The sequence below is a fragment of the Macrobrachium nipponense genome, chromosome 12 (genome assembly GCF_015104395.2).
Source record: "Macrobrachium nipponense isolate FS-2020 chromosome 12, ASM1510439v2, whole genome shotgun sequence".
NCBI lineage: Eukaryota > Metazoa > Arthropoda > Malacostraca > Decapoda > Palaemonidae > Macrobrachium > Macrobrachium nipponense.
Genome location: NC_087205.1, coordinates 59,525,959 through 59,549,535, shown reverse-complemented (window position 1 = coordinate 59,549,535; position 23,577 = coordinate 59,525,959). Strand labels below are relative to the sequence as shown.

The 23,577-nt window shown below is 36.3% G+C and overlaps 1 protein-coding gene across 1 annotated transcript in view; it reads right to left on the bottom strand.

The window, feature by feature from the left end:
* Window positions 1-11,597: 11,597 nt before the first annotated feature.
* LOC135224549 (uncharacterized) overlaps window positions 11,598-23,577 on the bottom strand; it is a 561,973-nt gene continuing 549,993 nt past the window's right edge. The window contains exons 9-10 of the mRNA XM_064263647.1: window positions 17,426-17,636; window positions 11,598-16,712 (exon numbers count right to left, since the gene is read on the bottom strand). Of these exons, the coding sequence (XP_064119717.1) occupies window positions 16,499-16,712; window positions 17,426-17,636 (425 nt within the window). The 3' untranslated portion in view covers window positions 11,598-16,498. The remainder of the gene's footprint in view (window positions 16,713-17,425; window positions 17,637-23,577) is intronic.

Genomic DNA, 23,577 nt, shown 5'->3' with positions numbered 1-23,577 from the left:
AAGAGTGCGTTTAACATTAGTCGGGGGTGTGTGTTTAGGTGTAGTGGGATGAGTTTAGGTACAGTGCATTTAAGTTTAGTGAAAGGTGTGTTTAGCTTTTGTGGCTGCTGTTTTAGGTTTAATGGAGGGTGCGTTTAGGTTTAGTTGGAGAGGTGTTTGTTTAGTGGAGGATGTTTTTAAGATTGGTGGGGTGTGTATTGGTTTACTGGTGGTGTGTTGAGGCTTAGTGGGGAGATGTGTTTAGGTTTATTAGGGGGTGATTTTAGGTTTAGTGCGTGGTGTGTGTTTAGGTTTAGTGGGGGTGTGTTTAGGTTTGTTGGGAGGGGTGTTTATGTTTAGTAGAGGGTGTGTGTTTAGGTTTAATGTTGGGTGCATTTAGGTTTAGTAAGTTGTGTGTTTATGTTTAGTGGGGGGTTGTCTGTTCAGGTTTTGTAGGGGTTGGGTTTAGGTTTGGTGGGAGGGGTGTTTAGGTTGAGTGGACGGTGTCAGTTTGGGTTTAGCGTGGGATGCATTTAGGTTTAGTGAGGGCTGTGTTTAGGTTTAGTGGGGGTGAGTGTTTAAGTTTCGTGGGGGTGAGTATAGGTTTAGTGAGAGGTGTATTTATGTTTTGTGGTGCTGTGTGGTTAGGTTTAGTGGTGGTTTTTGTGTTTAAGTTCAGTATAGGGTATATTTAGGTTTAGTGGGAGGGTGTCTGTTAAGTGGAGGATGTGTTAAGACTATACTCTGTTTTTTTTCATCTGTCCATCCTCCAGTGGTGTTTTTGTTTGGTAACACTGCGTCGGGCTTGAAATAGTTACGCTGTGTAAGTTTTAGGTAAATAAAGGATATCTGGTTGTACATTTGCAACAGAAAAGTGTTTTAGTAATTTACTGTATGCGAATTACACCGTTAATATTCGAAATAGGATATTGTTATTATTGTCGAATGTAAGCTGCCTTTTTGGGGTGGCGAATGGAACAGCCAGACGCAAATTCCATCAAACAGATGCTAAACCAAGTTACGTCATATCGTATCTGGCTGAAACGCACTTTATGAAAATTAACAGTACATACTGATATACTTACGTATAATGAAGTAATACGTTGACATCTTGCCGTAGTGAACAGCGAGAGAAGCAATTTTCCCGCCACTGCGTCTGGCTGTTCCATTCGCCACCCCGAAAAGGGAGCTTACATTCACAATAATAACAATAACCTATTTCGAATATTAATGGTGTAATTCGCATACAGTAAATTATTAAAACACTTTTCAGTTGCAAATGTTCACCCAAATATCCTTTTATTTACCTAAAACTTACACGTAGCGTAACTATTTAAAGCCCGGGACGCAGTGTTACCATACAAAAACCCCACAGCCGGATGGACAGATGAAAAAAAACAGAGTATAGGTTAGGTGATTCGATTCTGATTACCAGGTTTAGTGGGATGTGTTGTTTAGGGTCCCTGCTGCTGTTTTCTCCTATACATTTCTGTGTTCCTTTGTTGCGGGAAATTGTTTTTCATGGCACTATCTCAACCCCATAGAAAGAAGTTTTCTTCTACATTGGCATCAAAATTGCGTTTTGAACATGTAACAGATAAGCAGAAGCAGTTGTGCTTATCTGCTGAAATAACCGAAACTAAAGTTGTTATACAAAAATAACAGCCCTCATGAACTTTATAGAGTGACGTTATGAAAGCATTAAATTCGCAACCCTAACAGCAACTAAAGAAATTCTTCTGCACGGGCCCCCAAAACCCGCACAAACACACACACACACACACACACACACACACATATATATATATATATATATATATATATATATATATATGTCGTACCTCTAAGTAAATGGGGATACAATCCACAATGAAGTAAAATCCTCTTGTACTTTAAAATATATATCTCTAGTACAGAATTAAAGCTTTCGACCATCAACTGTGGTCTTGTTCACTAAAATGTGATATGTCACCTCAAGGAACTAACAAGTAAGAGCACATGTCATTTCTCCAACTAACCACCCAACCAGCAGAGAACAAGCAGTTGACAATAGAAACATTCCCCCACGAAGATCAAGACGAATTCAGGAAAGAACGAGGGCTCAACCGCCTGATCATTCATAATATAAACTAGCTTGTTACCTAACCGTTTGTTGTTTTTTTTTTTTTTTCAAATGTTTGTGCTCTTACTTGTTAGTTCCTTGAGGTGACATATCACATTTTAGTGAACAAGACCACAGTTGATGGTCGAAAACTTTAATTCTGTACTAGAGATATATATTTTAAAGTACAAGAGATTTTACTTCATTGTGGATTGTATCCATATATATATATATATACTGTCTATATATAATATATATTATATATATAATATATAGATATATATATATATATATATATATATAGTATAATCTGCTTTAGTCTGTTATTTATTATTCATTGAACTCGTATTGAATGTAGTGACTATTATTTAACGTTAACAGACTAACAAACTCCGTTAAATCAGCTGGATTCATTTAATTAATTTTGATTAGATAGTACTGCTTTATCTATTTTCCAGATAACGTCAGTGAGTAATGGGACAAAAGTTTACAACGCGTTTGTTCCAAATACAACTAGCTAACGAAAATATAGTTTCTAACTTTCAAATCTAAAACATAGTCTCTAATTGGCTGGTTCTAATTGGCTGCTGGGGTGGTTTGGTGGTCCTTTTTTTTAATTGAAAGTGATTTTTCTCTCTCCCCAAATTCATCTATTGAAGGGTATAATTGGTGTCTTCTGTGTTACCAATTATTTTTTCGCTATCTTCATCATTGCTCATCGTATCTAAGTAGAATGAACTGGTACCTTAGCTTCCTTTTTATCTGTAAAAGAAAACTACTGAGATGGCTATTTTTCTGTCCGTCCGCACTTTTTCTCTCCTGCCTCAAATCTTAAAAACTATTGAGAATATACGGCTGCAAATTGGTATGTTGATCATCCACCCTCCCCTCATCAAACAGCATTTATATTTCGTTTAGGTTAAAGTTACCCATGACTGTGCGTTTGGCACCGCTGCGAGTGCCAACAACACATGAGCCTTGGCTGAGATTTTCATACAGCATATACGCAGTACAGAAAATCGATTTTCTTCGGCGTATTTTTTTTTTTACTTGTTTTTAGTTGAGATTGCTTCTTTAAGAAGGAACCAATTACAAATAGGATTCTGTGGTTCTATGACGAGGCTTTAGTTCTCTATGTATTTGGCCTTTGGTCGTCATTTCCATTTCAACGTTAGAGATGGACTTTTTTATTTATTTATGAAATTATTTATTGGTATTGAAGTCTTCGCACATTGTGTGGAATAATAATATTGTTTAGTTTAAGGACCTGCCGAAATAAAGTTAAAAATCTTATGCTTTATACATCACGTTATTGTCTCCTCCTACTACGTTGAAGTACTCGTTTATTTATTTAGGGGAGGAATTTATTGGTCCTGTCTGGGTCTTTGTTGTCTGGCTCTTTAGAGATTGCGGGGAGAGAATGAATGCACTGTCCCTGAAGTCATAGTAATAGGTCAGTTGCTGAACACACAAACACACTTTGCCTTTATGGTCTGCGAGTCATATGGGATTTGTGGGCTTGTATTATAGGTTTAAGGAACACGCTTTAATCTTGTACAGGTGCATCAGGGTAAGCCGATAAATTTCCATTTTAATTTTCGTAAAACCAAGAAGTTTTGGGAACCTGATACAGATTTTTATGTCAAAGTTCTGTGAAATGCAACATTATTCTCTTCGTATTCCTCAAACAGAGAGCTATTTATTTATTTATTTATTCATTTTTATTTTATTTATTTATTTTTACATCCGGTGCCATTTTACGGCGTCCAAACTTGGAGGTCCATATCAAACTCAATGTGATTTACAGGGTTAGACCTATTCCTGTGCCTTGTAAACTTATTCAGTGCAAAGGCGCTGTATGATCGGAACGCGTGGCTTGGTTTGAGTGTGGGTTTTGACACTCGTACCAGTAGAAATTAATATTATAACATTTTCCCTCGTCGTTTACCCGTGATTTTGGTGGCCTGGTGTCACATGGAAGGACAAACTTTATGATAAAGGATGTGTGGGGTCATCGCCTGATTGCACTTTTTTTCTGGGAAAATCCCCCCGACTCAGTTTTCAACTGACTGTGCTTCTGGACTTGACTACAGTTTTTTTTTTTTTTTTTTTTACAAGTAAAACTTGTTGAACTAAAAGACATGTCCTTTCGATGGTCGGTAATAAAGTCACAGGGAAAAAAGGCGGAAAAAAGTAGCAATTTTGGCCAGCAAACGGTAAGGAAAAAAGTCGCATCAATTTACAGTGGCAATTACGGCACTTGAAGTACTAAAACAAAATATTTTGGATCTTTCCTACAAAGTGACCCCAACGATTTTCGGCGGTCGTTATCTAGGACCAATATTTCTTGTGGGTCATCATCTTTATGATATTTACAGTCTCTGTTGTTTATGTTTTTACGGTGTTCCCCAACGGGATTGTACTAAACACGCCTCAAAGGTGGATACATAACCGCATTAAAACCATTGAGGGTCACTAGCTATGAAAGATTAATGTGACATTTTACCTGTGACTCTTTTTCTGTGGCTTATTTTATACCAGTGACATTTTTACTTATGACTTGTTTTTTTTTTTTCTACCTGGATTTGACCTTTCAAGTAGGGCGACATTAGTTCTTGTCATTTTATCCATCTAGTATATGTAGATTGTCACAATTTATTTATTATTCTCATTCTTCGCCGAGAATGGGAGGCTACTCTCCTTTACAAGGAAAAGTCTGAACAGGCCCAACAACCTCGTCAATGGAAACGGTTTGCGATGATATTCCTAAACCATTCTTTATGGTAAGGTCAATTTCCATCGCTATAGATCTTCTGGTAGAGAGGAAGATTTCATTTTATTCACATGTTGTAACTAGCTCTTAACTTTATAAATGGTAATTATTGCAATTTGTTGCTCTCAATCATTTCCACCTCAGAGTCTCCTAAATGAACGGGATAATTTGAAATTAGAGATAATTCTAAGCGACGGAAGGACTATTATTATTATTATTAGGGGTTCCAGACCTCTGAGTCTCAAGTAGACTCTTCTCGGGCTGGTTCTCAGGGATCAATCCTGAGAAAATAAATAAATAAATAATTAAAAATAAATAAATAAATTAATTAATTAATTAATTAGTTAAAAAAATTTAGACTTTATTTGGGAAACCTGTCTTATTTAAAAAAATTATGATGTTATTAATTGAAAAATCTTTGCTTTCAGCAAGAATACTTTTCATTTTTGAATTCTGTAGATAAATAGATCTTTGCTGGGTCCAATTTGGGCACTCAACAAGTAAATGCTGTACTGTCGTGGGTGTTTGACATCTGTTGCACTTCATCGGGTCAGCATGTGGTGTTGACATCAAGTGACCATGCGAGAATCTTGTGTGTCCTATACGGAGCCTTGCTAGGATCACCTCTTTTGATCTTTCCTCCTGTGAGGATGTCCTCCATGCATACACTTCAGTTTTTATGTTTTTAAGTGTATTTGTTGTTGGCACCGAGGCCCATTCTCCTTTCCAATCCTGGTAAATCAATGGTTTAACAGATTTTACCCAGTCTGACACTGGGGCATGTGTAATTGTTGGAGAGATAGCGCTAATTTGGCAGCTGAGTCTGCAAATTCATTTCCTATTATTCCCACGTGTGCTGGGATCCAACATATTTCCATTGATAATCCTGATTGGAGGATTTGATGAATTTTTATTTGTATTTCCTGCACTATTTGGTTTCCTGATTTATACTGTCTTATAGCATCTATAGCGCTACGTGAGTCACTGGAAATAACAGACACTTACTTTTGCCTCAGATATCATATCAAGAGCCATCTGTATGGCTGTGACTTCAGCAGTAAATACTGATGATATTAAAGGTAGGCTTTTTTTTTTAACATATTTTTCGAATATGCAGATGCTCCTACTCCAACATTATTTTTGGAGCCGTCTGTATATACCATAAATTTGTTTTCTTTTCTTCTAATGTGCTCCAAAGCATATTGGCGGTACATTTCTGTACTTGCCATTTGCTTTTTGAGTAGGTAAGACAGGCGGGTACACATTTTTATTCGATTTAAAATCCACGGTGGTGGCAATTCCATTGGTGGATGAAAAATTGGATCTATGATATGCAAGTTCATTATGTATCTAGCTCTTTTTGGGAAAGGGGGAGTACTATTAACTGCTGTTACTGGATTACAGTTTTGGAAGCAGTCAGCTGCAGGAGACGATCCCGCTTGCATTGAAAGACCTCTTCGTATTGTTATCAAATTACGGTGATGTTTCAAGGGCAAAACACCTGCCTCTACCAGAAGTGAGTTTGTTGGGGACGATCGGAATGCTCCTGTGCACAATCGCACGCCTTCATGGTGCACTGCATTGAGAGTTTTAATGCAGATTCTGAGGCGGATGAATATATTGGACAGCAGTAATCTATTATAACTTTTTTAATATGGCAAGGGCTTTGATGCCCTTGGCTTTAATGTGTTTGATGTGGTCTTTCCAATTTAAATGCTGATCAAATATCACTTCTAGATACTTGATTTTTGTACAAAATTGTATTTCAGTGCTGTAAAGGTGAAGTTTGATTGTTTGGTTCTTTATCCATCTTTTGTCTTTGTAGAAGACGATTGCTTTTGTTTTATCAGTTGAAAATTTAAATCCAACTGAATTTGTCCAACTACATATATTTGAAATGGCAGTACTGAGAACTCTCTGAGCATGTCTCAAATTACTACTCGTATAGTAAATGACACAGTCATCAGCATATAAACTGTTTTTTACACCACTTGATAAATTTATAGTAATGTCATTGATTGCTAAAACAAACAATGTACACCTCAAGACACTACCTTGAGGGATTCCTTCTTCCAGTTTATAGGTTACTGAGTAGGAATTTTCTACTCTTACTTGAAAAGTTCTGTTTTTTAAAAAGTTCTTAATAAATATTGGTAAGTGGCCTCTTAGTCCCTTGGAGTGGAGTTTTTGCATGATGTTATGTTTCCATGTTGTATCGTATGCTTTTTCTATATAAAAAAATTTAGCTACTGTTAATTTCTTTTGTTCAAAACCTTTTTTGATATGATCTCCTAAATGTGTTAAAGGATCTGGGGTTGATCTGCCAGCTATTGAACAGACTGTGTTGGTGTTAAAATGGATTCTTTGGTTATTACATACGTTAATCGTGCATTAACCATTTTTTCTAAGATTTTGCATAGGCAGCTTGTTGGGGATATCGGTCTATAATTGGATGGATTACTTGCATCCTTTCCTGGTTTATTTATTGGGAGTATTATGGCATGTTTCCATTTATCAGGAAAGACACGTTTTAGCCAGATACTATTATAAAATTTTAATAATTATGATTTAGCTATAGGAGCTAATTTTTCTATCATTTCAAATGATTTATCATATCCTGGTGCGGAGGGATGACAAGAGTTGATGGCATTATCTAGTTCATCCATGTTAAAAATATAATTATATTCCAGGTCTTCAAGAGTTTCAAAATTGAGTATTATATTTTCTTTTTGTTTTCTGATATTTTGAAAATGTATATCTAGACTGGAGTAAGCACTGATGTTTTCAAAATGCTTTCCAATTATTTTTGATATTTCATAAGTATCATGGTATATTTTTCCATTTAAATGTATTGCACTTCTTGGAGGTTTTATATGTTTTCCATTGATTTTCCTTATCTTTTGCCAGATATCCCTTGTGGATGTGTTTGAGACATATTCCTTCCATGATGCGATTTTTTCAGCTATTACCGTTTTTTTAAATTTGGCTGTATATTTGTGGTTAATGTGGTTAATTGTTATGTTTGTTATAACTATTTTGTTTAATATGTTTATATTATAGGGCATTTTCGAGTCTGTTAAGATTGCGACCCAATATATGTTTTATTTTACTTAAGGTTGTTAAGGTTGGGTTCCACCATGGGACAGGGGATTTTGTGGAATGTGATTTGGTTTTTGGAATACTTTTATCTGCAGCATTTATTATGAAGTTTGTTTAGGATTCACATGTAGTATTGTGATCTTCATTATGTGGGAATGGTGGTATGTTTCGTGTGTATAGGAAATATTTATCCCAGTTAGCTTTTTGAATATTATATCTTGTAGGTGGCAATATTTTGATATTACTTAAGTAATTCAGAATGATTTCGAAATGGTCACTTGTGTATGAATCGTCTAGGACGTTCCATTCAAATTTCTCGGCTACATCATTTGAACATAATGAAATGTCAATTGAAGAAAAGGTTAGGTGTGTATTTGAAAAATATTTTGGAACTTCACTCTTTCATTGAGACAACACAGGTTGTGTTTCATTATAGTATTCTCTATGTTGATTCCGGATGTGTCAGTGGGGTTATTAGTATCCCATAATGGATTATGTGCATTAAAATCTCCTACTATAAGTAGGGGTTCCTGTATACTTTTGCTAATAAGTTCAGAAAAATCACTAAAATTTGCATTGAAATTTGGTTGGTTATATAAATTACAAATAGTGATTTTACTTTTGTCAGGCATATACAGTTTAATTTATGTTATTTGATATGGCATAGATGGTATGTCAAAAGGTTCATATGTCATGCTATTATGAACGTATATAGCTGTGCCTAATTTTCCACCGTCAGTTGGCGAATAACAGGCAGTTTTATAGTGTTGGATATTTGTAGGGTCACTTCCTATATGTTGTAGACATATGCACATTGGGTTGTGGTCTCGTATGATTCTTTGTAATTCACCCAGACGTAGTCGGGTTAAGAGACCATTTATATTCCATTGAATGATTTTATATTCCATTATTGGGAGGAACTGGTGTTAAATTCTGTAAATTGATTGCTGATTTTACTTTGCCTCGTAGTTTATATGCATTTGAATTTATTTGTGGTTTTTTAATCGTTGCATTTGTATGTTGGTTAATAGATTCTGCAGTTGTTTGTTTTTCATAATTGAATATTAACAAGTCTATTTTTGATTTTACAATTTCCTTTTTGTATTTTAAAGATTCAGAACATAATTCGTTCTCATGTTGGTGTGTTAAAAGGCACCTCCTTAATTTCGGAAAATTGTCTATACAATTTCGTACTGTGTCCTCTGTCTTGGTAGTTAGTTGGTTATATGTACTTACAAAGCATTCATTACAACCACAAGATGAAGCATGTTTTGGTAATGTTAATTAGTGGTTCAGAAGAATTTGTAATTCTATTGGTCCTTTTCTGTAGTGATAAGGACTGTTGGTTTGACGGGTTATTTGTTTTGTTGTTGTTAATGGAATATTTGGGTCTTGTGGATGGTTGGGGGGTAATAGTTATATTTTGGTTTGCTTTAATGGTATGATTTTCATTAGTATTATTTGATGGGAATTGTAAAGAGTGATCTTTAATGTCCAGATGTTGGGTGTTTGATTGAGATTGAGGGTAATTGTGTATTTCCCCTTGTGATGAGGTTAGTTTAATATCTTTTTAAATGTTCTCCTGGTGTAGTTGGAGTTTCTTTGGATTGACTGTAATTTTCAATATTTACTTTTTTCCCTTAGGTGGGGTTCTTTCCAGAATTCTTTTCTTTTTGCCAGTTTGATTATTATCATTATTTAACTCCTCTTCCATTGGAAGTTCTTTTCCATGGACAACTGAATCATCTATGTTAGTGGTGTATTGGTAGTTGTAATATCACCTTTATTTTGGGTTTCAGTATTATTGGTATGATATTTAGTTTCTATGTTTATATTATCTTGTTTGTTATTGTGCTGCTTGATGTCTTGATTTTTAGTCACATTTGAAAAGGTGGGGGTTTTGGATGGATTATTAACTCTTCTTACTTTTAGCTCAAGTCTGGCTTCCATGACTGACATTCCTGTCCTATTTATTAACAACTGAAGTTCTGTGTTATATTGGTAAAATGAGCACTCCTTAGATTTCGCGTGATGGGCTAGTCCACAATTAATACATTTTGGTTGATTACAGTTCCAATTAGTGGTATGGTCATCTGATACACAGACTGCACATATAGCCTTATTACGGCATCTTTTGTATGTGTGTCCATACCTTGAGCACTGTGTACATTGTAGTGGTTTTGGAACAAAAGGACGAACTTCTCTATTTTGTCCAAGAATTTTTATTTTAAATGGTAGGTCTTGGCCTGTAAATTTTATTTTGGCAATGTTGATATTTTTATTTTTATCTTTCCTACTTGAAATCGAGTATATTTCTAAATCGTGGATATTGTTATATCTCAATTTTAAGGAGTCTAACAGTAGTTGTTTTGAAGGAAGCTCCTGCTCCCTATTGGGTAGGATGACTGTACCCTGTGCATAATTCAATGTTTCTTGGCTTGTAATTGTTACTTTTATATTATTTATTTCTGTTATACTTAAAAAGGCAGTGGACTGCTTTTTATTAGTTACTTGGATAAGCCATTCATTGTCCTTGATGTGTCTGCATTCCATGTCTTGTGTTGGATATATGTTAAGTAATTTGTTTTCTAGTATCGCTGCCGAGATTTTGTTGTCAGCTTTGAGGACTAAAAATCTTGGCCAGTTATCTGGTCCAAAAAGGTCATCAAAATGTACCAATGTGGGATTAAGTCGGTAATTTTTGTTTCTTTTTGGTCCTTGTTTTATGTATGTTGCTTGTCTATTATAATTTATATATTTTTCTGTATTGTTGGGAGGATTATTTGTCTCTAATTCAGAATTATTCTTTATCATATATGGTTCCATTGTTACGATATTGGAGTTTACCAATTTATTTTTGTTTCTTTCTTTTTTATTTATGCACTCTATTTGGTTTTCTGGCTCTGCTGCTTTACTTGCAACAGGGTGTTCCTTTGTATCATTTATAGTACTTTCACTACTTGTGGCAGTACCAAGGAAATTCGGGAGTGACGTGCCAATAGTCATCAACTGTGCCGTAGTTTTTCCATCATGGGGCCCAGGGTTACTCAAATCATTTATTTCAATATTCATAAATTTTGAGATTTATAAAAAAAATCTTGAAAAGATATTATTGGCCCTTCGCGAAGTTAAATCTTCCGCCAATGGCACAAGTGAGAAAGGACTCCCAAATGTCCGCATCCCTACCCTACCCTAAAAGGGGATGGCATAACATGATTAGTATGGCCCTAGTGTAAGCAGAACCCGCTTGCTAGGACTAAGAGTATTGCGTTAATACAATTATCCCCATCCTAATCAGATTATGGGCAAACTGGATAGAATGCCGAGAGTTCTCTTCCTAGAACCAGGGCCCCCCTGAAAAACAGGTCCGAACATTGTCGGGTAGATGATGGATCTACCACAGTTGTCACTATTTAGCTTCGGATTTAACTCCACGTTAAGCCATGATATGTTTTCTCATTTATTTGCTTTCAAAAATTTTGGCAAAAATGGAAAAGTCCACAGAAGTTAACTCGAAAATATATAATGTCATATGGGACTGTTGGGTTCGAACCTGGTTAGAGATTCCCGAGGTTCGAGAGCCCCCTCACCATGTCAAGGTGGTCCCACAATGAGGGGGACGGAAGGATTAAATAAACACAGGTATTGACCTTTTTTATTTATTAAAAACGTATAAGTCTTTGTACAAACTTTATACACAGCATTTGTTACTTGTAGCGTTTGTTGCATTCTTGAATAAAGAAAAGACTAAACTGAGCTGTTAGGCGGCAGCAAGAAAGAGCTCAAAAGCGTTGTCAAACTTTCAAGTCATTTGTATGAGGACACACATCTATAGTTCCGCATTATTCAAATTATGTTCTCTGTATCAGTTGTGAATAAAAATGTATTCCTTATAAATTTTAACAGTAAATCACATTCAACAATCAGTAACAATTCAATAAGAAAATATAAGGCGAATGGCATAATACAATTCCATACAAAATTGGATAGTAAGAAATAAAACCTCAAAATTTGACTTCATGGTCATTCCTGTGTCGGAATCATGATAAATCATAGTTTCCAAGAATAAAATTTATCGTAAGCTTTGGTATGTAATGTAGACAAATGGTTTCCCATCGAAAAACTTATCATACAATGATAATTTATGCAGGTAAACTGTTACTTCCCCAGGTAACTTATTAGCACATATTTAGACTAATGCATGTACATAATTTCTCAAATAAAATACTGTATGTCGTGATCACGTAAATTTTGCTGGTAATTTACCTTGAATGTAAAATTTCTTAAATTGCTACACTGAGTAAATTATTAGATGTAAAAAACAGAGGTGCAACGAGCAATCACCGGCGAGGAAGACAGAAAAGAAAATTATATTCACGACTCTGGAATTACGAGTCGCCAGATCAAAAATTAATCTGTTCTTGCACTTGGTGAAATTCACAGAGTTGAGCAAATGAACATTTCGCTTTGATGTTTTTATACAATGGAAATACTCTACAAATTCCCTGTCATAGACATTTGGATGGGAAAACTGAAATCGAAATCATTTCAGGAGAATTTACTCACTGACACAGATTACGTGTGATGGGAACTGAACTGGAGATGCCAACTCCCTTTGATGGGATTAGGGATGACTATGTTATTCCCCGCGGTGGGCATTACTCAGTACTTTGGGAATACCGATTCCATCGGCTAGGAATTAAATTCTAAAATGAAAGCGTTCTTTGTAATTGCAGGGAGTGGAGCGTACGGATTCCTTATATTCCGTAGCGTAATCGTATTGCTGGAGTTACCAGTAACAGTGTAAACTCAAAAGGGGACATATTTTCATTTTAGTATCACGATTTAAATCATTTTGTCACTTTATACACTAGAAAACAATGCATTTACAATATATTATTTACGTTCAAGGTCCATGATTCCGACGCACAATGACAGACTAAAATTTGTTTTGCTCAGAGAGATACAGAATGGAATTGTTCAGGGGAAAAAAAACGGGGGAGATGATCAACCCTCATATTTTAGTGTAAGGTGAAAATGAAAATTCTCATTATCAATTAAAAAGTTAGCAAACAATATAATAAAATCGATGGCTTGTGAAAATATGATGAGTATGGCGGTGAGTTAATGATATTAGCCTTATGACTACGTTATTAACAAGTCTAACTTTCACTTTAATGTTGTTTTGGAGACAGCAGTAGCACACACTATACTGAGAACACAAAGACGGCAGAAGCAATGGTTTTATCCGTATGGAATGAGATTTCTCATGAAAAGGAATGCGATCGATTTCTTCTTTGATTCTTTATTTATTTATTTCTTTAATTTTTATAAACTTAAAAATACCCTAGGTTATCAATATCACCACGTCTCTCCTTAGACGAACACTGGGTAGCGATATCATGAGCAGTCGTTGAAAAAATAGAACGTTATTTTCGTTATCAAATAAATAATATAGTAGCGATTCAGTATTTTTAGCTATAAAGATATTTACATTATAAATTTGTAATATACAGTTTTGAATTCGAAAAATGTCAGTCTCATCTCTCTTCTTGTTAAAAAGTTAACTTTTATTTTCTGTCACTGAAGTCATATTTTTTCCTTTACATTGTCCAAAATCAGAGTGCAAGAGAAAAATCATCTTCAGGGTTTAGCTGCACTCCATTATTGCATAAATTGACTGTTTCGTGGCGTTCGTCTTTAACTGTTGTATCGCTGTCATACAAGTGCCTTGCAGCATGATGCTATAACCAAGTGACATTTGAATATCAATATATTTCCATGAGCATATTAGATAGATAAAACCATCGCATTTGCTGTCTTTATCTCACATTAATTTTTTTCTGGAAGCTGCATATATCCCTATTTTCTTTTCTAACTTTCCATTTTAGTCCAAAAACTTGTAAAAAAGTATTTTCAGCTTTAAATCAAAAGAATTGTACCATTTCTTCAGGAGAGTTTTTGAAAAGGAACCCTCATCAAAAGCTAAAGCTCCCTAATCCAGACAACTCTTTATTCTCACAAAATCAAACTACTTAATATTTGCTCTTCTTTTGCCAGTTTCAAAGATGGAACAAAAGTCAAACAAAACTAGAACTCTGTTTCTTCTCAAAAATCAGAGTTTGAGACGAACGTTGTCTTTTGAATCCGGTCTACACAAATTAACAAGTCATGCAACTTCGTTAATCAGAAATGATTACCGTAAAGATTAAAACAACTACGGGAAATATACAAATTTTCGTAAAAGCTTTAAAATGAGTTAGAGAAACGCAAGCTACTTGTCCCTTACGCTAATAAATAGGCACCATAACTTAGGGAATCAGAGCGCGCGAGGCATAATATATTTCCCTGTCAAGCTGTTAGTTTTTCCAAGAAAACACGGGGCAAGAAGATTCACCTTTACAACGAAATTTCGTTTTCCGATATTTGAACACATGCATTCCTTCCTTCCTTCCTTCCTTCCTTCCTTCCAGTCAGGCACTGGTGGACATTTTCTATGCACTACATCAAATGATCAAGTTTCACTCACATTATAGCTTCATGAAAAAACTACACCAAGTCAATGAAGAACTATAGCCCTTACCAACGAGTCTTTTTAAGGTTTCATCGTCGTGCCCTGACACCCTAAGTGTTCCCTATGAGTGTCATACAAAAAATAAAAATGGTAGCCACTGTTGACTGTAGGTTTCCAAAACAAAATGATGAATCCCTCAGTCTTGTTGGCTAGGGCAATAGGTCCATTCATCTAGCGGCTCCAAAAACCTTATACATTAGTAAACAATAAAGCCTCTATTTTAGGACTGCAATAACAATGTTAATACATACATGGAGAGGCAATAGTATTATTACAATTAACAATGTTACTTTACTAGCATCCCTATGACTGTCATTATGCATAACTGTTATTAGTATCATAATAGGCTGTATGACATTAATGACCTCATTCCCTAGCACCCACATCCCAACGTACTATACGTCGCGTGATCCAGATTCCAAATTTAAAGAGCACAGAAAGCTTGGAGTCTAGTCGAGCTCTTCTGGCTAGTGAACTCTAGACTAGACTAGAGATAGGTGCCAGAACGCTACCTCTTGCCACCACTGACCACAAACTCTTGGCCTCGTCATTTCTATGTTTCGATGTCTCTTATCATCGATTGGCAAAGCGGGTGAATTCACAAGAATTGACGTTTCTTACGAGTTTATTTTATGCTTTATCACTTAGAAGGTATAATTTTGGATGCATTTAACTGATATTCCGCATCGTTATTTTTCAAACCCAAAATTGAAAAAAGATTATGCTTAGTAAATTATTCCGAGAAATTAGGAAAGGCGTTCGTTCTATTTACTGATATTTAGAATGACTGAAATGAGAAGGCCGCGCATTACTAGTTCAGCAAAAAACTCGGTGAGGTGAAGGATAGTAATCCTATAAGCAAAGCCTGTCAGGCCCCTCATGTGACAGAAAGCGCTTGCGTATATGGGGAAACTGCAAGTGGGAGGTAAATACGCCACTTTCCTGCTGATTCTGGTTGCTAAACGAGTTGAGGCTTGGAAGAGCAAGGCTTTAACAACTTGTAAATCGGTAGTATGGTCAGAAGTGGCTTACTTAAATATATCAAGTTTTTTTCATGTATTTTCAGGGTTTTTCATGTATGCCCATGATTTCTGCTATTAAAGAAAGTGTGTGTGTGTGTGTGTTTGTGAGTGTGCTGAAGCATCGTCCTAACTATGATGAATTAGTAATTAAAGAAGAAAAATGCATTATCAAATTCATTTAAATATACCACCTATTTTGATGCATAATACCAAATAATAATCTTTTGCCAGTCAGTTATAGCATTAGAGTTTGTGGTCCGTGGTGGAAACACCAAGTCCTCGAAATAAAGGGTTGAGAAATCAACAGAGAGAGAGAGTGAGAGATGTCAATGGCAAATCATAGAACCGAAACCCCGTTTCAGTCAAATACAATTAGTGTCAGAAGGTTCAATTAAGATGACATGAAAATAGCCCGAAAACATTGCTGCGTTTGCTCTCGGTCTGACACTTTCCTCGGACTATTATGTTCTGGCACCTGGATGCAGTTCTAATATATTTTTTTGTATGTTGTTCCGTCAAAAATAATTTTCATTAGAAACCCTTCAATTTTGTTAAGACGATAAAGAAAATAAACATACTATACTTATTATTTATCAAATAAATTTTCGTCAAAATAATATTTACATTCTTTTCTTCGTAGTTTTTCTTATTTAGGAGAAAGATACAAATTTACGTACGTCGTTTCTAATCTAAGTAAATATTTGCCTCTCTTCCCAAGAGGATTAAGCTCTCCTCCCAAATCCATCTCTAAAACTTAGGGGGAGAGAAATCCTGTTAACTGACCGGGGTGTCCGATGTAATGAGAAGAATTTTCATTCAACGAAGAGAGGAGGTCCCTTTGTTGTGCAAACATTCGATATCTGGGGTTCCCAAATTTTAAGAAAACCAATTAGGATGATCTAATGAAGGGATAAAAAATGGAAAATGTTGGTACTACATTCACTTCATTTTCAGTATTTAGCCGAGTAGTGGCTTCCAGTGGTGGAGGGAGGTCCTCTGGAATGGTGGTGATGGTGTTTGTCGTGCTTGAGGGAGTGGTGTCCGGAGTAGCGAGAGTTTGGGCGGGAGTGCACGATGGCGTAGTGGTCGCTGTGGGAGGAGACAGACCGGGCGGAGTTCATTGTCGATGCTCCAGAGGTGTAGCCTTTGCCGTTGAGGGAATACCTGAAGAAAATTAGGACACATTTACTTAGAGATTCTCTCTCTCTCTCTCTCTGAAATGTGATTTCTTTTAGTGAAATCATAAAAATCTAAAGGAAAACTCATTATTTAGGATTTTGGTTTGTATGAAGACACACAAAAATAGTTCAAAAAAGTGTTTATGAAAAAAATGCAGGGGTATATAACAAAATTCAATGAAAAGCAAGAATTAACAATTAAACGGGCACGTATAGTTAGTGCATTGAACATAGACTACGTTTGCTTCATGAAACAAAATAGAAGAATTGTTGTGCTGTCTGACTTCTGCTGTCAAAAAATAATTGATTGCCCTTCTTTATTGTTTAAAAGATAATATGAGTACATGGGTACAGAAATAAATAATTTCATAATACGATACAGAAGTAAACCATCTCATATAATTATTTGGCGATTATTCTTCGATCCAAACTGTGAATTGCATCACACCCAACACGGATCATACTTCTCAATGACAGAGGATTCCTTGAACAACTTCGCGCAGATGGCAAACCTATCCTCTACCACAATTATGAAGTGGTCTCCTTGGACCCATATTGTGAACCGTGGCATATTTGTGAACAGATTTTTGTCAGATGTCATGAACTATATTGGTCGTCTTTCTCACTGGTGACTAGTCCTATGGGTACATATGTACACATGCTTATCATCTTCAGTACCCAAATTATTCGGTGACATACCTTGACCCATACTGTGAACCGTGCCATGACCTGTAGGGGTCGTACTCCTCGATGATCGACGGTTCCTTCTCGATGACTTCTGTCTTGGTGCAAGAACAAGTCATGGCTGAACACAAGAAGATATTGATAATCATCATGATGATGAACAGAACAGCCAAAACGATACATAATATCCAGAGCCATGGAGGATACCATTCGCAGTTAGCGAGACCTGAAAATAAATGGAATGAATCAATATAAATTGACATAACACATATGGAGGATACCATTCTCAGTTAAAGAGACCTTAAAATAAGTGGAATGAATCAACATTCATTTAAATAATCCATATTCAAAATACTGAAAGAAGATCATGAGTTCGAAAATAAATTACAGATAATTCCATTAATATTCCAAACTTTAATCCTATTAAACAGATGCACAGGCTTATAAGCTGGATATAAATATAGATAGACTAACTTAATAGTAGAAAGAGACCCTCATGCCGGAAAAAATTGAATTATTGGATTGTTGTCCATGTACAGCCGTAATGAGAAAAAACGCAAGATCTGGCAGTATAGCAGCATTGAAAGAAATTATTTATAAATATTTTTTTTCAGCTATTCATGTCAGAATCAGATGCTTCATTTTTCTTTCATCCCAAAAAGATTAAGCTTCTTACACAATCACCTTGTTGTGAATTACCGTGATACTGCATAAAACAATGAGCTGCAAAAGTTAAGGCGTTTCAGAGCACATATCCTACTTTGTGCAACAACAGAAAAAAAGCAAGTTTATATCATGATGATTAAACTAGGGAGATGTTAAGAAATAAGTACAGAAAATCTCTGAGACTTTATGGCCAAAAACACTGCGAACTCCTGGACCCCAAGATAAGCTAGCAACTAACAGCTGCATAATGAAAGGGTTAACCCTCTCAACCTGTTTATTCTATGACGAGGTTACCCGTCGTAAATTACAGTTAGTTACAAGAGTAAGCGAAATGTATATTGAGCGTAAACAAGAGGGAAGAAATAATCCTCTTATCCTCTTATAATTGCGACAGTCTAGCTTGTTTTTTTATATTAATGTTAATATTAGAAGAACATCTATTTAACGGCATTCTTTTCATTTGCGTCAGTTATTTTATAGTGAAGACGTTGCCTCTCAAAAGGAAAAGTTTTAAAGCTTTATCCAGAGGTAATTTGATTTTTCACTCAGGGATGGTAATGGTTTCTCTCTCTCTCTCTCTCTCTCTCTCTCTCTCTCTCTCTCTCTCTCTCTCCTCATAGTATCGCATTTGGTTGTAAATCTGCCATTTCAAAGCATCCTTCCGTTAACCTCAGTTTTTACAGTTCGAACTCAGGGAAAAGAAGGGGAGTCTTGCATTCTGTCTGAACTTAATCAATAGCTAACAGTCTCTCCTGTCAACTACGCGTAGTTTACGAGAACGATACCAGAGCAGTCTTATTTTTTGGTCACTGGTCTTTATGTCGTAATGATCGGCATTATGAAGGAGAGACTGTGACTGTCGATTAAGGAGAGCCAGTCATGAGTTAAAGCCACTCGTCACCATGGTTATCATTTCTTTTCCGTATATCCTTTTACCTCAAATTTTTCCGGGAGAGCCAGCTTTTATATTTCTAATATTCCTGTCATCCTAAACCAGTCTGATTTTTCAAGTGCAATTCCAGCATCAGCTTTTTTATCGTTTATTGTGGTCTGTCGACTTATATTCCCTTTCTGATAGCTTAGTATCACAACCTTATCACAGACATTCTTAGACTCCATTTACTCTTTGTAATGTTCTCCCTTTCTTCAATATTCTTTATTTCTAATTATAGTTATGGGTATCTTTGTAATGTTCTCCCTTTCTTCAATACTCTTTATTTCTAATTATTGTTAAGGGTATCTTTGTAATGTTCTCCCTTTCTTCAATACTCTTTATTTCTAATTATTGTTATGGGTATCTTTGTAATGTTCTCCCTTTCTTCAATACTCTTTATTTCTAATTTTGTTAAGGGTACATGGCATAATAGGATTAGGGTCAAATTTTACTCCGGTCTTACTCGATTCAGGAGAGTTTTTCTTCTCCCAAATTGCCCCTTCTACTAATCCAAATTCTGCTTCCCATTCACTCTAGGAATTAAAGTTCAGTAACAATGTTTTCCTGCGATCCTACCTGGTTGTACATCTTTCTGTTCCATATTTTTAGACAAATCTCAAGATGATGTTCAGGATTTTTCTTCTTATACTTTCTTAAGCCTCGAGCAAGTTATTCATACATTCAGAGAGAAAAAAGAAAAAAAAAAAGAGAAAAAAAAGGACAAAACAGACAAGGTTAGGTAGGGAGCATAAACAAATTAATGGTGGATCCCAGCACATATGGGTCAACTTAATAGGTAAGTTTTGCCCTCTCACGCTCTGAAAAGCTCTGAAAAGCTCCACATGTTTTTGCAATTTCAATATTTGTGCCCAGATTCAATCAATCTTCAACCGGGCTTCAGCTTTAATTCCATATTTTGGTCTACCTCCCGCCTCTAACTGCGACCTACCCTTCATCTCCCCCCAACCCCCCCATCGAACAAGGGTAGAATACCACACGTGTAGGTGATGGTACGCCGGAAACGGATTTTCCTGGAAACTCGTTTCCCTTCCCCCAGCGAAATGCCAAATCATCCATCATGCCGTATTCTTTGGTTCCCTCTCCCTACAATCATTAGCTCCTCTTAAGCACCCTTTTATCTGATATTTGCTCATTTATTATATCCCCTTCTTCTGTCACCTCTAATCTTTGTCCCGCCGCTCGTTCTCTCGTGGCCTTTATCTCGTTCGCTGTTTTGACGTCATGATTCTTTAATCTTTCTTTGTAGTCTGTTCCCTTATTACCATCTATCAGTCTTCTCCTCCTGTTCCCGTTCTTTTATTTCGTCTCTTTTATTTTCGCTCGCTTGTCCCTTCTCCCTAATTGCTTTGAGGATAAAATGGAAATAAACTCTTCAGCGGCTAAGATACCGCGGGTAAAGGAAGACATTATCATTATTGTGCAAAAGAAGTCTTTCCACTACAAGCCAATTAACGACGACTTAACAATAAATTTCAGAAAGGCGTACATGACACTGAAATGGAATACAACTGGATGAGATGGCAGGTTTTGTAATCTCTTTTGGCTGTGATACATAATATTCTTGATTTTATTTAATCATTTATTTTGCCAGCCGTAGAGAAGACCATCGTAATTTATGCAAAAACATAAATTGAGTTACATATTACAATAGTACAACTGAATTAATTAATGGAAATTACGCAATAAAATCCAAGCACTGGGGAACTTTGCACGACAGTTTTAGATAAAACTACAAATATTAGTTCATAATGAATACCGAAACATACCAATTTGAGATATTTTTTAATAAATCGCCGACTTATTGAAACAGATTATTAAAACGATGTTTTTCCTTCAATGATTTGTACGTTTTTCCACTTAAGGGCCTTTCTTTTCCAATTACATACACAGTATGCATAGATATTTTTGAGAGAATGTATTCTTATATATATAGCTTATATACATGTCTTGTTTTCCATCACCTCGTATCACTGTTATTTTTCATTGTGCAGCGATTGTCCATGGCTACTTACACGCCTTGTATCTGAATTGATGGTTCAACAATATTGTTCACCTAAATGATAAATTCACACGATTCTCCAATGATTCTAAGGCGGATGCAACCCATGATACTGAGGACGACAAAATTGTCTGAACGGATGCAATGAAATTGTTTTAGTACATTTGTGTACATACCTGATATGTTGATGTAAGTGCAGGCATTCGAAAAGTTTTGTTTTCAACTTCACCGGCACCAAAATGTGTGCACGCGTGTGTGTACGTACATGTGTAATGTTCCCTTTGAAGACCCCCACCTTCCAAAGAGCTTATTTGTTCTGCGCCTTACATTCTGATGTTTGTTTATCCATTTTGCTTGTTTCCCTGTTGCTGGCTTTCTCCCGTTTCATTGTTGATAGAGCGAAATGAATTAAGGTTGCACCAGTTCATTTAGTCATTGTGTACAAGTGTTATTTCATCTGTGTCTACGTGTCTGTTTCAGTTGTTTCAAGTGTGTTTGCAGAGGCTTCCAGCGAGATGAAGGTGTGCACTTGTTTGCCTTCAGTCTCAAAACTTATACTTACCTGTATGAAAAGTAAATAGGGATGTGATGGTGTTGGTCAGGCAGGAAGAGAGAGTTCTCTCGGAGTTTTTGTGTTTCCAGTGTCTCTTTTCAACTCGCCTTTTTTCCTCCAGATGCAATAATGCCTTGGTGTTTATTCTAAAATGTTATATGTTTGCGCTGCTCAGCACGTCTCTCTTGCTCTCGCTATGAGAATTCTGTTTTCTTTGCATTTTATACAAATGCACATAGAGATCGAGGAGGAAACCCGCAGAGAAAATGATTAAAGACGCAACTATAATGCGAAATTACTATGCAGTATTTGAAGTGTGTGTGTGTGTGTGTGTATTTATTTATATTTTGTGAATGATTCTAAGCTTTATTCCCTTTTTGGGACCGACTTGTGTTTAGTACTAGGTACCAACAGTGCCGGGGGTCCTATATGTTACCAAATGAGCTTAACCACAGATCGTTCTCACAGGGGGGAAAAGGCTTGACCCACTCACAAAAACAACAAAGTCTTTTGTTTACCTTTTGATGTATAAACAGTGAATTGTGTACGGGAGGGTGTGGGGAGGGTAACAGTATTTTTCCTAAGAGATTTGGTCACAACAGCAATGATAACAGCCTCTAAAGTCATCTTCTCTAAGGGGAAGGGGCGTATAGTCAAAAACAAAATATATATATCACATTCAAAATGTGTCAATGGGGGAGGTGGGGTGAGAGGGACTAGGTGTAGGTTTTAAGCTAAAACCTTTTTGTTGGTGGTAAGACCTCGCAAAGTGTTGGAAGCTGTTGGTAGAGTGCCTGTGGTAGGCAAACACTGCAACGATGCAGCATTTTATGCTTAAATGGTTTTGCATCTCAATTGACTCCTCCTCTTCTTTTCCCTTTCACAGGCAGGAATTGAGGTCCTGAGGGCAATTCAGCTCTGGTATCTTTCGCGCCTCGTATCTCCTGTCTCCATCTGCCTCCTTCCCCAACCACTCCGACCATCCTCACTCGCGAATTTTCTTGTGGAATGGATTGTTTTGTGAATCAGCGTACAACTTTATTTGTCGATTTTTCTTTTCTACACCATGTTTATCAGCAGTATGATTTTCGTGCAGCATATATTTGTTATATGTGCAAATTTTTGTGTGCATTATATTACATTGTTGAAAAACAACATGTAAATCCAAGCATCCCTTTGTGGTCACCCCCGAAAATATCATGGTTATATCATTTTTTTCTTATATATTTTCACCCAAAGGAAATTTCGTCTCGATACCGAAGACTTTAGACATTTGACTTTTTTGTTCTAGACCTGCAGATACCTATATTTTCAGTCTTGTCATATCCTCTTCCTATCTGCCGCCGCCATTTGTATTTTAAACTCCTCTTTGACGTCAACCACAGAGGATCATTCACAGGACCCGGATGTGATAAGAATTGGGGAGGTGGGGAAGGGGCTGGAGCCCATCCCCCAGTTTCCATTCTCGATTCTGCCTGCGCTTCTCTCGTTCCTTTTCTCACAGGTCGTTCTTCGTGAAATATTCCAGCACTCTATTGATTCAGATTTCCTTCCATTACCAATCTATTGTCTGGATGTTGTCACTTAGAGATTATTGTCACTTAGTGATTATCAGTCATTTGTGATAGTGTGTGTTTTGCATAATTTGTGCTTCTCTATTCACCTTTTCCCTTACAGAGGGAGGAGCCAGCTCCTGTGAGTGTTATAGCTTCTTGGTTCGTGCACGTACTTTGGTATGGGGTTGCTTCATTTCACCCTTTCTATTCTAGCTACTACCCACACACTCTAGACATAGTTATTTCATTCGGTGCTTGCAACAGGAGTTCATGAAACGCCCCTCAATCGTTTAGTCTTCCCCAAAAATTTCTCTGATAATCAGTGGCGTAGATTCGAATTAAACGAACATGTTCTTACTTTAATAACAATGATCAACTAAAATAAAAATTCCAACTGATGTTTGCAGGAGTAACTCATCGAGGCACTGGAATGGACTT